General features: G+C 41.4%; 2 protein-coding genes across 4 annotated transcripts in view; one reads left to right on the top strand and one right to left on the bottom strand.

Moving 5' to 3' along the window:
• The window catches only part of LOC309699803 (cadherin-24-like), a 28,325-nt gene that overhangs the window by 8,445 nt on the left and 2,059 nt on the right, over positions 1 to 17,821 (bottom strand). For 2 of the 3 annotated variants that reach the window (XM_082522996.1, XM_082522995.1), the window contains exons 2-9: positions 14,617 to 15,486; positions 5,938 to 6,232; positions 4,618 to 4,737; positions 4,089 to 4,256; positions 1,605 to 1,786; positions 685 to 941; positions 447 to 583; positions 150 to 271 (exon numbers count right to left, since the gene is read on the bottom strand). In XM_082522996.1, the coding sequence (XP_082379122.1) occupies positions 150 to 271; positions 447 to 583; positions 685 to 941; positions 1,605 to 1,786; positions 4,089 to 4,256; positions 4,618 to 4,737; positions 5,938 to 6,232; positions 14,617 to 15,285 (1,950 nt within the window). In that variant the 5' untranslated portion in view covers positions 15,286 to 15,486. The remainder of the gene's footprint in view (positions 1 to 149; positions 272 to 446; positions 584 to 684; positions 942 to 1,604; positions 1,787 to 4,088; positions 4,257 to 4,617; positions 4,738 to 5,937; positions 6,233 to 14,616; positions 15,487 to 17,821) is intronic. The other variant, XM_082522997.1, reaches the window with a different exon arrangement.
• Positions 7,993 to 10,313, top strand: LOC309700164 (E3 SUMO-protein ligase ZBED1-like; the record flags this gene model as incomplete). The annotated part of the gene is made up of 3 exons (XM_082523610.1): positions 7,993 to 9,027; positions 9,434 to 10,062; positions 10,152 to 10,313. The coding sequence occupies exons 1-3, from the start codon at positions 8,061 to 8,063 to the stop codon at positions 10,311 to 10,313; spliced, it is 1,758 nt and encodes a 585-aa protein (XP_082379736.1). The 5' UTR covers positions 7,993 to 8,060.

The following is a 17,821-nucleotide window of genomic DNA, read 5'->3' as shown; positions in this document are numbered from 1 at the left end:
GATCTGGTCTCTACTTCTGTAAGTGGGACAGAAAGTTGCTCAGGCTTTGAAAAACAATCACTTGCGGGAGTTTGAGACAGAATGAACAAAAACAAGAGCACAGTCTGAAGTTAAATGAAATAACAGGCAAAAACAAAACAAGAACGGACCTGACCGGGGGCACTGGAGTCACATACTGACGTCGTGTACTGCCTGTCCAACTCCGGCGCATTGTCATTCTGGTCTAGTGTCTCTATGGCAACCACAACCCTTGACACAAGATTTGGGTTGTCTAAAAAAAAAAGAAAAAAACAAGAGACTGACACTAATGTTAAAAAATTTGCACAGACTTTCTATCATTTTTACTACACACTTTGTATTCCCTACTGCAGGCAGCGCTTTCAGTGAAAGATTACTTTGGTGAGCTCTGCTGCTCTGAGCGCCCGAGGGCAGAAGGTCTGACATACCCCTCTGTGTGGCGATGACAGTGATATTATGCCACTGCTCCTGCTCACGGTCCAGCTCCATCACAGTGTTGATAAAGCCAGTGTCAGAGGCGATGCGGAACAGAGCCTCGGGGTCTGACTGGGGATCGATGGAGTACCTGAGATAAAGTAATAGGCACCATCAAGAATAGGAAGGGCAAAGAGAGCCCTGAGTGAGCGAGCAGGTGACTAAATGAGAGAGTGTCGGTGTGATAATTACCTAATGTTGGTGCTTTGTCCTGTATCGGGGTCCACGGCGTAGACCCGACCGACAGAGCAGACAGGGGGGCAGTTCTCAGAAACATCCAGATGGTACAGAGCCTGGGAGAATCGCGGTGGCTCATCAGCATTAAGGACCATGACCCGGACTGTTGCCTGGTCCTTAAAGGGACCTTTTCTTATGTATCGGGGATCCACTATAGGGTTTGTAACTTCCACTGAGAAAGTATACGAATTACGTGTTTCATAATCCAGGATCTGTTGAACAAAGAATAAAGCAGTTACTCTTTATTTAAGAGCTCTCATATATGGTTAAAATATGGATCTGCTGTTTATTACTGCCCACATGCAAAACCTCATTATTCATTTATCTCTGAGTGTAATATACGACTTCCATTTTAGACTTTCATTTTTTATCTGGTTTTCATACATTTCTTGGAAATTAATCATCATCCTCTTGTCTTACTACATTCTTTGCAACCTCTTAATCTAAGATTCCAAAGTGCAATAATTATGTTTGAATGTCCAACGCTTTTAAAACCCTTAAAAGTAAAAAGACAACTTCACACTGGCTGCTTTTAACACTTCAAGTGAGCTACAGTTGATTACTCGTTCACTGTTACTCATTAATTGCTCATAGCAGAGCCCGGGGAGTCTGAACCTATCAGCAACAGTGGGAGTTTGAGTGGGGTGCTGAAGTGTTTATCTGCTTATAACAAATTAATTTGCAAATACCTGACCAAAGCACATTTTTTAATCACCGCAAATGTTGCAAATTGGAGATGTTTTTCTCATTATGTGGCTATTTAAGCATAAACACCTACATACGGCTTCAAATAGTAAGCTATTATGAAAATTGGTATAGGCAATAAAGTAAAGCTGCTTTGCACACCTCTGCTGCAGCTGCGTCCAGCCACTCACCTTGTTCAGCACAATGACAGCCTCTTTATTTCTTCCAGTTACGTTGAATATTTCAGCCTCCTCAGTGTCCAGGATGGTAAACTCCAGCTGTGCATTTTCTCCCAGATCAGGATCAGTGGCAGTGAGACGGCCCACCTCCACACCTGGAGCCGCCAGCTCTGATACAGAGAAGGACCACGCACCTGCAGGGAGGAAAACAGAGAGTTTAACAGTTTCAGTGCTGCAACTGAATGCTGATGACGATGGCTCAATTTGATATCAAAGCATGCACTTCTACACACATTTCACGACCAGATTTAAAGGTGCGCTGACATTATTTTCAGAAAGTATAAGTACCGGCTGCTGTAATCAATGAACGGATCCAGATTGCCTACTTATGCAATTCCAGAGTAAGAACTGGGCCACGACAGTCATAGTTCTCAGTGGAAAAATGAATTTCAAGACTCAACTAAAGCTCGTATCACATCCAATAAGGTGAATATCTTCAAAGCGACTGGAAATTTAGTGTGGAATTTTCTCTTTGAGGCAATCTACATTTTCACCTTGCTGAGCCGAGCTGTAGAAAAGGTGACACAGGAGAAACTTTACACCAAAGTGCCTGTACTTCTACTCAAACAAAAATATGAAACTATCCTGAGTTCCCTTCTTTAGTACAGGCTAGTCCAGGCTAATTTAAAAATAGAATTAAAAAACAATGAAAAACACACAATCAGTACGAGGAGCTTTGTTCCACAGCTTTTGGGGCTAAACAAGTGAATGCATCATCCCCTTTTAACAGTAACAGTTAATGAGTCTCTGATCTTAAAGGTTCAGGGGGTTCTGGGTGACATAAGGTATTAGGAGTATTATGTAGCATGTAGTAATTTCAAAGTAATCAGTAAAATCTGAAATCAGAATCTGTAGTGAATCAGAACCAGAGTAATTTTGGACCTCAAGTGTTTGTGCTGTGTTTTGTACAAACTGTAGATTGATGTGTTCCCCATTTTAAAAACCATTCAAGTATCGGAAATATGTCAACACAGCTAGCACGGTCTTTTGCTATCAACGCTGATACGGACGTTCAAATTAGGCTCGGCAATTTAGACATTTTCTCTTTTCTGACCGATTTTTAAAAATGGTTCGAATGACTTCATTAGGCAAAAACTTTAAACATTTGATGACTCAAACTACTCGAATGCAAAGTTTATTTCCTATCTAAAGAATATCTTAGATCTTTGAACTGATGCACAATTAAGAACCATCCCAGAGCCATCAGTAACATTTTACTGACTGACATTTTTAAACTACAACACAATTGATACTGAAAGCAGTTTAACAGCCCCGGTGCTACACTTGTCTAATAAATCCCATCAGTAATGAAGACAGTAAAAAGACTCTAAAGCCTCAAATTCACTGAGAGTTATTTCCCACTTTGCTATGAATGAGCTGTATTTATTAAAATGAGAATTACAGAGTTAATTTGTTTTTCTGTTATGTTTAGTTAGGATTAGAGCACGTCTCTTTAGCAGGCATGAAAGCAGGCACAGCGATCTGAGGCAGGTCTCTTTTACTTGGTGACTTGCACATATCTCGTAATGCTGCGTGGCACATTTAGGGAAATGCTTTCGTTTTAATCAAAGCAGATCTACCTTGCTGATTGTTAATCATTCAATTCCTCCGCATAATGACGAAGATTTAAATATTCCACTCTTGCATTCAAAAACTAAATGAGCCATTTGCGTAAACTGTGGCATTATTGTCAAACTGAAAATAACGACTTGCAGTAAGGGGGGAAAAGATGTAGTCAGATATCAGTAAATAAATAACAGGCTGCTGACATTTGGAAATATTAAATAGCTTCTATAAAACATTGTATTGCAGAACAATTTATCAACGTGAGGAGAAGGGGCTTTAAACATTAAGATGAATAGCGGTAAGCATAGACAGTCTGCGAGATGAAGAAGACGAAAAAGCCAGCAAAGATGAAGTAGTATACGGGGAAAATGCAGTATGTGTCTCAAAGTGTTAGACACATTCTGCAGTGATTTTACTGTCTATTGAAGCAGAAAGCACTGAACTTTAAGATGAAATATTAATATCATGGAACAGGGAAAAGCTTGGATAAGAAAAGTGGACATGATCTTTCACTCTTCTACGTCAAGCCAGAATCCATTTAAACCTCAGGGACCAAATGGGAGTGTTTATATCAACGTTAATAGTAGTCTTGGCAAAGGTTATGTGATTACAATTGATGCTAAAAACAATGATTAGGAAGAGTGCACAAAACAGAGAGGAGTGGACTGACAAGCTATTTAGCTCGTTTAGGGCTTTAGGTCTTATCTTGAATCTGTCAAAGTGACTTGGACCCAGAGGAGGCTAAAATATCAAACTGCTGTCACAAATGCCACGACAAGATGTTTCAGCCTTAGATATCTCACACACACACTTACATCCTAGAGCGACAGATATTGAAAGTAGCCAACAGTTAAATGTTGATCTGCTTACTCCTTCTAAAGTGAGGGGGATTGTCGTTGACATCGCTCAGCCTCACTGTGACGGTCGTAGTTCCCGATAATCCACCAAGATGGCCCCCCATGTCTTTGGCCTGGAGGACGACCAGATACTCATCCTGAGTCTCTCTGTCCATGTCAGGTACCGCCGTCCGCAAAATGCCTGGTGGAGAGAGGAGAGCAGGACATGCAGCAACAAAATCAAAACAGCAACAGATTTCACAGTGACACCGCGCCTCTTTGAATTACCATCAGCGCGAGTCAGATGCACATATTTTAGAATTAGGAAGCTGCACGCATGTAACTTCAGGCCACTTCTGTTTTTGAATAGATCACAGAAGATGCAGGAACACGCAAATGTTCTTATCCATACTGGACATAAGGTGGAAAGGGATACGGCGCACAATATATACAGTGAGAGCAGTGCCAGGATTAGCTATGTGTATTGTAAACATCAGCAGAAGAGTCAGGTTATGAAACAGCTTTTAAAAAGGTTGAGCCGCACTTTGGAAGATATCACAGACCTGTCTGAGGGTCCACAGAGAAAAAGTCCTGGCCGTGAGTAATGGCATACACCAGCCGAGCGCTGTTTCCATATGTTGGATCATCAGCATCTCTGGCTGTGACCTGGATTATTGACGTGCCTGTAGAAGAGGGGAAGCATGATACAGATGACAGGTCAATGGACTCTTGCATATTAAGAATGTTAAAACAGGTGGCTGCTTAATGAGCCATGTAGCAGGAATACTTCACCCAAAAACTGAGCAAATATAACAAATATAATCCAACTCTCTGCTGTCTCACAACACACACACACACACACACACACACACACACACACACACACACACACACACACACACACACACACACACACACACACACACACACACACACACATACACACACACACACACACAAAGTTCCAAAATACATATGCTGTTTGAATAAATACAGATACATTCCCAGTTACAATATTGCTCAATTTCTCTTCTTGAAATGGTGCCAGTAGAAGTGCATTCAGCCACATCCACATTTTGGCAAAAACACGATTGTTTGCAGAGTACTCAGAGAATGAATAGACAGCTGGCGAGGTGATCGAGAAGCAGAAATATTTTTCAAGTATTCATTCTTTCTAGCCTTGATAGCAGGAAGCATAATCTGTATATAAAAGATGGACTGACAAGTCAAATATCCAAATATCTACTTTGAGCATTTTTAAAAAGTTCAAATTTTATAACAGTTTGTGAATGTGGATAATTCATAAAGGTATGAGTAATAGGCAGTGTGTTTCCAACAACAGGATAGCATTAGCTTTTCAACTAAAGGTGCAAAAAAGAATCCTATAACATAGCAACTGTTGATATTTTGGCCAGCTAAGCTGTGCTAAGCAAGCTTATTGTTTTATATGACTTTGTAGCTAACTAGACATTGGATGCTAACTTAATTCCTCTAAAATTGTAAAATTCGATTGTAATGTTAGCCAGCTACAGGCAATTTTCCTTTTAAGCCATTGGCTGGGCTAGCTTTGGTGTTGTGTGATATATTTTTTGGTCAGATCCATATAACTCATTATGTTATTACATTGACTGATATAATTTCCCACAGTTGACTAACAGGTAACAGATAACTTCCGCAAAAGTCTTTCACAGATGCAAAAATTACAATTGCGTTTCTCGACACCTGTTAGTGATGTCTGAGATTTTCCCCTGGCTACAGAGTGAAAAAGACTGTGTCTGTTTTGTTTTTCAGAACAAAGCCTTTGTTGGGTAAAACACTGCTAACATTTGATCACCTCTCAGGAGATTTTGTGTGGTTGCACTGCAATGTTGTTTGCTGCATACCTATGTTGGCCATCTCCGGCACCATGGCAACATAAGGTTCATTGGGGAAGACAGGTGGGTTGTCGTTGATGTCCTGAACTCTGATGATGAACTCAGAGGACGGCTCCAGGGCTCGGCCGGTCTCACGGTCTGTAGCAGTCGCGACGAGACGATACTCATCTTTCTCCTCTCGGTCCAGAGACTTGGTGACATGTATGTTGCCCGTCTTGCTGTCGATCACAAACACAGAGCCCACTCCCTCTCCCTCCAACATGTATTTAGTGCTTCCGTCTCCTTTGTCCATATCCGTGTGCAGCTGGAAAAACAAATACGTACAGACTAAATGGCTGTAACACCTTCATGCAACATTACCTACAGATGCTGATGCAGGTATCACTCTTTAACACTTGCATTTGTTTAGCAGATACCACAAACCTGACTATGTGAAATGAGTGATTTATGCTAAGGCAGGATGGGCTCACTGAATCTAAAATGAATGGCACCAGGTGTGGAAGATACATATGGGACGGGGATGAGTACTGATGCATACAGCTAATTAACTCAATGGACCAAGCATGCCATCGGGGGTTTGTTGAGGGCAAATCCACATCAGTGTGGACAGTGGCGCTGCAAATGTCATATATGTATGCTCACAGATGCATTCTGCTAACTCAAGCACTATCCATCTGTAAATCTTTCTGTCTCTTCTATCCATCTGTCTCTTTCCTCCCCTTCTCGTAAATCCATCTGCCTGACTTGCCTTTACCTTATAAACCACCTCGTTTTCCAGTCCTTGTTTTTCTCCATTTTCATCACCTTACCTCGCTTACTCAGAATGCCCATCTGCTCGCAATTCTCCTTCTTTCTCGCTCTCTCCCTCTGTCTGGCTGTTTTGCTCCGTGGTGCAGAATAGTGGTTTGGTATTTAATGGCAGCGAGGATATTAGTGTGAGCTTGATAGGTAAAAGGCCAAACACACAAAAATAGAAAGCTAAAGAGATTACTCAGCCTTCATCACACTGAGCTTTCTGACCGAGAACCTTCACATTTCTCTATCCTCAAGGCCCATCTGCACATGTTCATAATCCACAAGGCTTATTCACAATCTTTGCAGTGGACCTTAGATACTCATGAGAGCCTTGACTTTCAATTGCAGCTGCAACATTGTCTGTTTACAAATGTGCAGAGCAATTGCACACGATTGTTGCCAGGCTTATTCATTTTGTGGCACAAAAAATTGTATGTGCAACACAAAAATAGACAAGTTTAATTGCCTACATAATGATTAACATAGAGTCATTTGTGTGGTTAAGACAGCTGCCCACCTTAAAGTGAGAACATGTGATGGAAAATATTGCACATAAATGCATTTAAAGTGCAGATTTGCACACTATTGTCTGCCCCACAGCACAGCATTCAAGCAGAGATCAAGGAAAAATATAAGATTAGTGTATATTGTGTGTGTATATGTGATGTGCATGTGTTGGAAGGATGAAGTTGGGATTATACATACTCACGATAGCATACCCTACAAATTGCTAGATAAGGGATTCAGGTTTTTTTTTATTCATCTCTTACCCACCCCCTTCTCCCTCCTTTCTTCTTTAAAGCTAGCTTTGATTTTGATCCCACACTTCACCACGAGAGACATCTTTGTCAGAGTCTGTGCCCACCTCGCTCCCCTGCCCCCCCTTGCTTCCCACTTTCTATCCAGACCTCCTCTCCTCACTGTCTAATTGCTGGCTCAGTCCTGCTGCGCTTCAGTCAGCATGGAAAAACACTCTCACTGTGGGGAAGAAATTTATCCACCCCGTACAAGCAAAGCAAGAAAAAGAGGGAACTGTCTCTTCCAATCCCTTTGTCACTTTCTCTCTCACTCTGTAATCTCAATTTTCCCCTCCTCTCACTCATGCAGTACATACACCTCTGGGTTTATATCTGCTTCACACTGCTTTCCTTGCAAGAGAAATTCTTTCTTCTTTCGCACGGGTGGTGGCACCTGTGATTTGAACTAGGGCTGAACGATATATTGCATTTGCGATAATATCGCGACATGATCAAGTGCAATTTTCTAACCGCAAAGGCTGCGATTATACGCTGCGATTATACTCCGTTTACGTGACATGCGCGAGTAAAACATGTGATATGATCAAACGAGATTGTCTAACCACAGAGGCTGCACTCTGGTCACGTGACACGGGGAGCAAAGTTTTGAAACAGTCTACCGAGAGTGAACTAGCAAGCAAAGCTGTAGCCTACACAATGGCCTCAGGTTCAACAGAACCAGAGCCTGCGGGGATGCTAGTACCAAAGAGGAATGGAACATCAGCCGTGTGGGAATATTTTGGGTTTAAAACAGATGATGTCGCACAGAGTCAGGTACTGTGTAAAACCTGTCTTGGTAGAGTTTCTACATCTCGCGGAAACACTACGAATTTGTACCAGCACCTTAAGACTCGGCACAAAACAGAGTATGGTAGATGTATGGCTAAAAAATCTAGTAGTGTGCAGAATAAACCTAGTAACGTTACTCGGCAAGGATCACTGACCGAACTGTTTGATGGTGTTACGCCATATGAACGCACTTCAAAACGGCACGTGGAAATCACCAAAGCAGTAACCCACTGCATCGCGAAAGACATGATGCCCGTCAATACGGTGACCAAGCCTGGGTTCAATAATTTGGTAACTACACTGGATAAGAGGTACAGAATGCCCTCCCGCACGTATTTCAGTCAGACTGCAATACCCGAGCTACATATGCAATGTAGGCGGAGGGTCGCAGCGGAGTTAAAGGCTGTTGAGTTTTTTGCGGCGACAACAGACATGTGGTCAAGCCGTACAGCAGAGCCCTATCAAAGTCTGACGGTGCATTACATTACCGAAGACCTCCACCTCGAAGCTCGCAGCCTACAAACGGCCTACTTCCCCGAAGACCACACAGGGGAAAACATTGCTGCTGGCCTGAGAGAGGGGCTTGCGTGTTGGGATCTCCCTGAAGACAACCTTGTCTGCATAACGACGGACAACGCGTCAAATATGGTGAAAGCAGCACAGCTGAACGAATGGACCAGGCTCCAGTGTTTCGGACACAGATTACATCTTGCTATTGGTAAGTTACTGCCGTGAGAGAGAGAGAGAGAGAGAGAGAGAGAGAGTGTGTGCGTGTGCATGCATGTATGTGCGAGCCTGTGTATCACTCTCTCCTACAAACACACCACACTATTATTTATCTTGTTCTTTACTGCTGTTAATTCTAGATATGTTATGTCAACCCCACCCTGATGTACCCACCTCTTCTTATGTATTTTCTTTTTTGTTTTTGTCTTATGGTCTTATGTTCTTGTATGTCATGATGTATGTAACAGTAGCTTTGGCAACACTGTTCCCATAGTCATGCTAATAAAGCAACTTTGAATTTGAGAGAGAGAGAGAGAAATGGTGAAACCTTGCATCATAACTGCAATTGTATGTCTAACACTAATTTTACTTTTTACTTTATTTTTTTTTCCCTCCAGAAAATGCAATCAAAGATGGTAGAGTATCAAGAGCAATTGGGCTGTGCAAGAAGTTGGTGGGGCACTTCTCGCACAGTTGGAAGAAAAAGGCAGCTCTCACTGAGGCACAGAAGGAGCTTAAGCTTCCTGAGCACTCTCTCATTACTGAGTGCCCTACAAGATGGGGGTCCAAAGAGAAAATGATTGCCAGAGTGCTGGAACAGATGAAAGCCATATCGCAGGTATTGACAGGTGACCGACATGCACGCTCCCTCATCCCAACCTGGCAGGATGCTGAAGTGTTGGAGTCCATTCATAAGGCACTGCATCCTCTCTCCGAATTTACTGATGCTCTTTCTGGAGAAGAGTATGTGAGCATCTCCTACCTCAAGCCAGTTCTCCATCTTCTGGCAACATCAGTCTTGGCTGAAGATGCTGCGGACACTGATCTGACTAGATCAATTAAAACCAAGGTCCTGGCATACCTCAACGACAAGTATAGTGACCTCAACACCCAGGAGCTTTTGGATGTTGCGTCGTTCATGGACCCTAGGTTCAAAACGCAATACATCAGCGCAGACAACCTTCCTGCCATTAAGGCCCGACTGAAGACAGAAATGGTGGAATCGGCTAGACGTACACATAATCAGGTAAATCCTTGAAAATTATATTTCCACAAACACATAATATTTAAAAATAAGCTAACTGCAAAACTAATGTCTCTCTTCCCATCTGGCAGGAGAAGAGGTCTCGCACTGAAACTGCTCAAAATTCTCCAAGTGCACAGGCCTCTGGGGGAAAGGCAAAGAAGACTATTGGTAGTCTTTTTAAAACCAGTGCGGCCTCTTCAGCTTTGCCTCTGCCACTTGAAGATGTCGTGGAGGCAGAGTTGAATAGTTAACTGTTGACCCCTGTCATTGACGGAGAGGATGATCCCTTAGCCTGGTGGAAGGTGCACAACATTCACTTTCCACGACTGTGCAAGATGGCCCGCAAATATCTGTGTGTGCCAGCCACAAGTGCCCCCTCAGAGCGTCTGTTCAGCACTGGAGGGAATATAGTGACCTGCACTCGCTCATCCTTAAAGCCAGCAAAAGTAGATATGCTAGTCTTCCTAGCAAAAAACCTGTGAGCTAGGATGATTATGGCTAACTGAGCCATACTCATTGTGCACTTTAGTTTGTGCTGTGTTGCTGTTACTTACTGCAGATAATCAAGATGTTCAGCCAGTTTTAATTTAAAGGCGTGTTTGTGTGTGTGTTTACACAATTGTTATTATGTTTGCACCTTATGTGTAATGTTACTGACTGCAGAGATCAGTAAGATGTGTGTATTTTTTATTTATTAGTTCTATTTATTTAATATTATTTTTTAATTGAATGACTGTCTAGTAGTTCACAGATGTCGAAAAACTGAGTGTGGTAAAGCCACTGATTTATTTTATTTATATTTCTGCAATCTGCACATTGTACTGACTTTCATTTTAATGTTTACACCAGGGTTCCTTGTCAGCACTTTATGCTCAGATGTTTGTAAGCTAAAAATAAACTATTGTGTATGTTCAAATATACTGTTGTGATTGAAGAAGTTAAATAAAAATGTCAGTCATCAATTCATGCATCACCTCATGTCATCATAATAGAGGTCTGTCTTCCAGGAAAGAACAGTTTAAAATTAATGTAATATAGTATTGGCCATACTATATGATGTATTGCTTGTCTTTGTTTAATAATACAGAAGACAAAGACCTTAAAAAATAATCGCATATCGCATCGCAATCGCAATATTGGGGCAAAAAATCGCAATTAGATTATTTTCCATAATCGTTCAGCCCTAATTTGAACTGTTGATAGCTCACCTCAAACCTTGCACCGACAATGGCTTTGACATGATCATCTCTCTATTTCTGGCAAACAAAATGAGCTACCTCTGAGAGAAAACACTGTGCTTCCGAACTCCTCGCAATGGAAGCATGCTTTATTACATGAATATCAACATCAAGACTTTACTTGCAGAGAAATAAACAGTCCCGCGTGTCTATTGATTGCTTTAACACCCCTCCCTGACTGTACCAATAACAACCACAGTGGAAGATTAAACATTTATGAGGTGTATACCGCACTGGTAAGAATCCAATCTAGACTGTCACTATAAAGTATACTGCGAGCTACAAAGTGGTTGGCAGAATTCCCTGTTAGCGTTACAGCTGATATAATCCAACTCTGAGTATGCCGTAGCTGCCAGCAGCTGCATTAGCGTGGAGCTTCTAACTGTGAAGTGCTACAAGTAAACCCCTGGGATTGAATGGTTCAGGTGTGCAGTGGATTAAATCATCTCAGACACTCTTCATGTTGCGACACAGACAGCAGTTGAGGCTTGCTGGTGTGCTGATGGTAAAAACTCAAGTATGTGACTTGACAAGTGGGGATGGTGACGCATAAAGAGTGCGATCTGATCTGTGCCTCACTCTCAAGCATGCAATGGAACATTTTTAACATTGCAAATATGTTTTTTGTTTGTTTTGCAAGCACATGAATTGTAAATTGAGAGAAATTTTTGTAATGCTAAGAAGATAAATATACTTCATTGGGTGAACTTTGTTAGTAATTGGTTGCACCCCCTTTTACCTTTTGAACTGCGTGAATTCTATTTGGTATAGATTCAACAAGGTGCTGGAAACATTTTTCAGACACTTTTGGACCCTATTGACACGATAGCATTGGATGTCATTTGCAGCTGACTTGTCGACTGCACATCCACGATGGGAATTTTGTCACATCCCATCCTACATCTCGATTGGATTGAGATCTGATGACTGTGGAGGCCGTTTAAGTTTAAGATTATATGAGCTTGTGATGCCGTGTCTTATCCTGCTAGAAGTAACTGGGTACACGGTCAGGATATGACATCAAGGATATGACATAAAGGTCATGAATGGACATGGTCAGCAACAATACTCAGGTGGAAAACGGCTTTTAAACAATGTTCAGTTGGTACTAAGAGGCACAAAGTCTGCCAAGAAAATAGCCCCCACACCATTACACCACCACTATCAGCCCGAAGTGTGATACAAGGCAAGATGGAAATTGGGACGCAACGTTTTTCCAATCTTCTTCTTGACAACTTTGGTGAGTCGGTGTGAATTTCCTATTATTCTATATAGCAGTGGCACCTGGTGTAGTCTTTTGCTGCTGTAGCCCATCTGCTTTAAGGTTCAATGTGTGGCACATTTAAAGATGCTCTTCTGCATACATTGGTTGCAATGAGCGCTTATTTGAATTACACTTGCCCTCCTATTAGCTCAAAGCAGTCCAGCCTGTCTTCTCTGACCTACAGTCTCAACAAGACATTTGACCACGTCTACGTGTCTGAATGTACTGAATTGCTATCATATCAACCTAATAAAGTGGCAGAGGACTGTAGATTGTTCACTTTTGTTTTCTTTTTTTGGGGGGGAGGGGCTGGGTGTATTTTCTTAATATACATGGTACCAATATCGAGACATTGTTTTCCTTGTAATATCTTTGTGAATAACATGAGGCAAAATTTGCCATTTTTATAATTAATGTTTTATATGACAGATTTTCCTGCAACTGAATCGCTAGTACTTCAGTATTCATTGGTGACATGCATCCATTAAGAATTGCCAAATGTCAACATAGGCATACACGTAATTAGTTGATGGTACTGGTTATAAACTTAATTTTATACATTTCTGTCTGTACTTCATTAAGCTTGCAAGATATGTCTTTTTGAAAGCTCACTAATTTAAATTCTGAGAAATAAATGCCCAGACAATTGATGCATGTACCAACAAAGGGAGCTTTAGCCAATAGTAGTCTAACAGGCCCAACTTCTAATAAAGTGAATCTCTGAACTGGACCTCGCCACTGTTTATGGTGTTTTTAATGGATTTATATAATCAATAACATGACCTGCTGTGTGAAGTCACTCAAGAAATTTCCGAGGATACTGTAATACATTTTTGGTCCGTTACTTAGCACTAATTAAAAGATATGTGTGGGTGTGCATTGAGTCCATACATTTTATAGATGCAGCTTTGTGTAAGCTGATAACTTAGCACGCCATCTTCTCATCCAAATAACTTCTGGCTCAAAAACTCCAACATTGGCCAGCCTTACTCCTGTGATCAAAATGTGTCCAAAACCATATACGCAGTTTAACATTATCTTTTATTATTTTTAGTTTCCTGTTTTGACTAATAAGTCAGTTAGCAGTGCAATAATTCATAGGTTTTTTATATATACCAAAATCGCTGGCCAAATTTCCTGACAATCTGCTCAGGTGGAGAATTATCCGTTCGCTAAGCTCAACCAAATGTTAGTGGTTGTTTCATTTAGAAAAACAAAACATGTAATAAGAGAGGATGAAATGATAAATGATGAATAAAAGACAGACTAGAAGGAAAAAGAAGAAAATAGGTGGAGGACTGATAGCCAGCCATTGGACAAAAGCCATAAGTGGGAAAGTGATAACACACAGCAAGCATGACAGGCCATCAATTTTATGTTTAATATATTTGGCCAGTCCAAATTAATAGCTTTCAACATTGTTTTCTTTTAAACCCTTTTCTTTTATTAATAGTGGCTAGTTAAACATGTTTTTATGTCGATCTTGTTATTTCTGTACACACACACACACACACACACATACACACACATACACACACACACACACACATATATATATATATATATATGGTCTCGGGCATTTCTACTTTGTAGAGCGTAAATAATTACAGGTAGGAAAATTTTAATGAATCCCTGCTTTGTGTGTAGTATGTTTGTGTGCAGGTTTTAAGCACCGATTTGTGTGTATGAACAGTGAATGAGGCTCAAACAGGAGCTTGGGGACACACAGAGCAGAGGATGAGAGAGGTAATAAATGAAGCAGAGTGGAAAGGTTGTCATTGGGAAATTATTTGGACAAAGAAAAACATGTAAATAAATGAATCCACTGCGAACAGAAAAGATTTATGTAAATACATGTATTGAGCACAGGAGAGATTTCTGTTTGCTCCAATTAAACCCTTTGCGTGGCAATAACTTATCTATAAAAATGATTGCGCTTGCAAAAATATTTGTTGGTTCTCAAAAATAAGGCGCAATTTACATTTATGTTGTAATACAGTGAGATTCAGGTGATTCGCATGTGCATGCTGACTGGTTGTGCCGACAGCTTACCCGTCCAATGAGCACAGGCTCAGGCCCTCTGTACTCCTCAATCACAAAGAACTGGTTCCAGAGCCAGCTCCTACGGCGGCGAGAGTGAGGCAGCAGGTAAGGCTCTGACTGACTATGTTCAGACTCTGTGACCCATTTAGAGAGGCCCCGTAGCCTCTCAGGCTGAACGTCACCGACACCTGTCTCCAAATAGAGTTGAGGCTGGAGAGCGTACTCCTCCTCTGAGCTTGGCACTAGACTGTGATCATTAATTACACCTTCAACCTCTCCATTAGTCAAATTGTTCCTTTTCTCACGGTTCACACTGAGTTCAGAGCTATGTTTAGGTATAAGAGGTTTGGCAGAAGAATCTGGAGGTTTAAGTCTCATGTCGATTTGCTTTCCTGCATTGCTCTTAAAGTCAGAATCATTAGGTTTGCCGTCATTTAGTTGAAAAACCACATTTGGCAGAGTTCTTGCATCACTCTCTGAAGCCTGTACATGGCTTTCCAATTCTTTGATTCCAATAAAAATTTTGTCCAGGGACTTTGGATGATGTAAAACTTGTTGCTTTTTGTCTGATATTACTTGAGAATCCGGATCCTCCTCTGAAAGGCCGACAGCCTCTGAGATGCCGTGTCTTTCCCATTTGCAGAATAAAAGAAAAAGAAGCACAACATGTGCTGCCATTGCTGAGGTTCACCGATCACTTTGTCTTGTGAAGTGGCTGACAAAGGGCTGATCAGCTGCCGGTTTTTATGATGGTTTATTTCCAGCATGCCTTCGTCCTGCCCCTGCTTCGGTTCTTCCGCCCCTCTCCCTGGTGTTTGTCTTCATTTCGGCTTCTTTACTCAAATATTCCCACGCAGTGCACATGCTGCAGAGGATCACCTGAGAGAAGACATAATTAGTGCGATCTTGACTATATTCATTATTATGAGAAACAAGTGCTTTAAGATACAGAAGTGAAAAGACACAAAAAAGTCTGCCATCACACTCATTATATGAAGACGACATTTATTTCAGGACATATTTAAAGATAAATGTTTGTTCTGCCGTTTGCTCAACAGCTTTGTTTGCTAATCTGAGCCTTCTGCCAGCTGCTGTGCAAATAACTGTGAGTTTTGAACAGAAACTATGATAATTACGTCTCATAAGAAGTTACCTGAAAAGGACAATTCGCTTTGTACCTGATACTGTTGATGATATTCCTCTCATTGGCGTTTTGTGTGATTCTGGTTATTGATCTCATTCTCAGAAAGGTAAGTGCGGTCCTAAAAAATTTCAATTAATTCAGAGCCTGAAGGTACGGCGATGAGGTGGAGCTCAGGTACTTTACTGCTCCTTGTCACACACAATTGCCTGGACAGCAGGTGATTGATGCCATCCCTAAAGATGGGCTACCCATGCTTCAGTGCCCAGTTCTGAAACAAGTTCCCCTTAAGAGATTAATTAGGCTCATAAATAATTTAATCAATGACTTGTCCTCATTTCCCTAAAGTTTAATGATCTGCTTTTTGTCAGTATTTGAGTCAGATCTCTGGCCATTGATCTTTGAAACTTGATGCAGTGCAAAGTGTCAGCAACTTAACAAGATCCAAAACTATACGACAGTGCATCCATGTCCCACATGGATCCATCGCTCTGGCTCACTTTTTCCCTGCAATGAATGTTCTGACAGCTGCTTTCACCTTTATGCATGCATGGAGGTGTGCATTATCATCTTTGCACAGCAAAATACATGAGTCATGGGTACACAGGGAGGTAGTCTTCAAACATATGTAAATAAAGTTTCCATGCCTTTCTCTTCTGAACAGATTTGGAAGCTAAAATTCTTAAAAATAATGTAGAGATTTCCCTGCATTTCATGCAAATTATCAATAATTTGGCTAGAGGACATAAAATACAGTGCACACTGGGAAGACTAAATCCCCTGGCCTCATCTGACTTAATAAATGTACAGAGCACCAAGTACTTTGATAAATTTTGAGGGAACGTGGCACAAAGTTGGCCTATAGAAATGCAGTAGGCTTTGATGGTTTCTATAATACGAACCAGAACATTTCTTAACCCCAACATTTTCTGATACGATATGCTGCATGGGCACATTAAAATTAAGCCAATGTTCTTTCTTCTCTGCAGATAGTGACCCACTTAAAGAAGTACACTTGAGAACAGAGACAATTTGAGCTTTGATCACAGGAAATATTAAGTAATTTCTGCCCTTTTTACGTCATTATTTTCCCCTCAAATGGCAATCCACCCTTAATTATTTTTGCTGCATTTTGCGCACCAAATTTATCAAGTCATCCATATGTAATGCTTCATGTTCATCATCGGCATCTGTTTGCCGGTTTCCCAAATCTATGGAAATACAAAAAGTGGCTCTTCCAAAACACTTTTGTCTTCCTCAGCTATTGTGCATTAGCATAGATTGAGCTTACGGCTTACATTTCTCTCTGCCAGCTTTGGTCCAAAACCCATGTTGCCAGCAGTACATGTCATTCACCGTTGTTTGAAGTCTTTAGAGTAAGGGTGTGTGTGTGTGTGTGTGTAAGATATGTGTGAAATGTAAGGCAAGGGATAGAGGATGAAAGCGTGAGGACGATTTGCTGTTGCTGGCTCAGAATGGAATGATGAGTGGTGACATAGCTCTAAATTGCAAATCGCTGTTTCAGTCTCACTTCACTCTGCATCGAGATGCTTCACTGCAACAAGGCTATTCCGTTTTTATTAAAAATAGCCTGTGCATGTTAGGCCTCTTACATAGGAAAAAAATGGGAGATGGGGGCATAAAGGAGGCAGAGCAGGGGAAGTGGTAGTGGAAGTACACTGGGGAGGGGGGTGAGGGGAGATGGGTGGCTTAAACATCCAGGATGTGGACAGATTCTGCTCCATTTGAACATCTCTGGCTTACCCTCCTTTTGCCATTCGTCTTAATGCCCACAGACCTCTCATCCATTCTCGCTGGCTCAGTGCACACAGGGAAATCTCTTAAGTCTATCCAAGTCAGACTGGTGAAGAGAGGCCCACTGTACTCAGCACATCAGTCACTTCATTATTGTCAAGGTTTGACACACCAGACAGCTTAAGTGAGCAAATGCCCTGTGATAAGTCAGTGTTTAGCCATGTTTTATTTGTCATGTGAAGAGGCAGTGTAATATTACCAGAGAATTTTAAATATGATAGTCAACTCCCACACTCCGTTTTATAGGGGGCGCTCTTG

Source organism: Aulonocara stuartgranti (assembly GCF_965226115.1).
Source record: "Aulonocara stuartgranti genome assembly, chromosome: 23".
In the NCBI taxonomy this organism is placed as follows: Eukaryota; Metazoa; Chordata; class Actinopteri; order Cichliformes; family Cichlidae; genus Aulonocara; species Aulonocara stuartgranti.
This window is presented reverse-complemented; position numbering and strand designations above follow the sequence as displayed.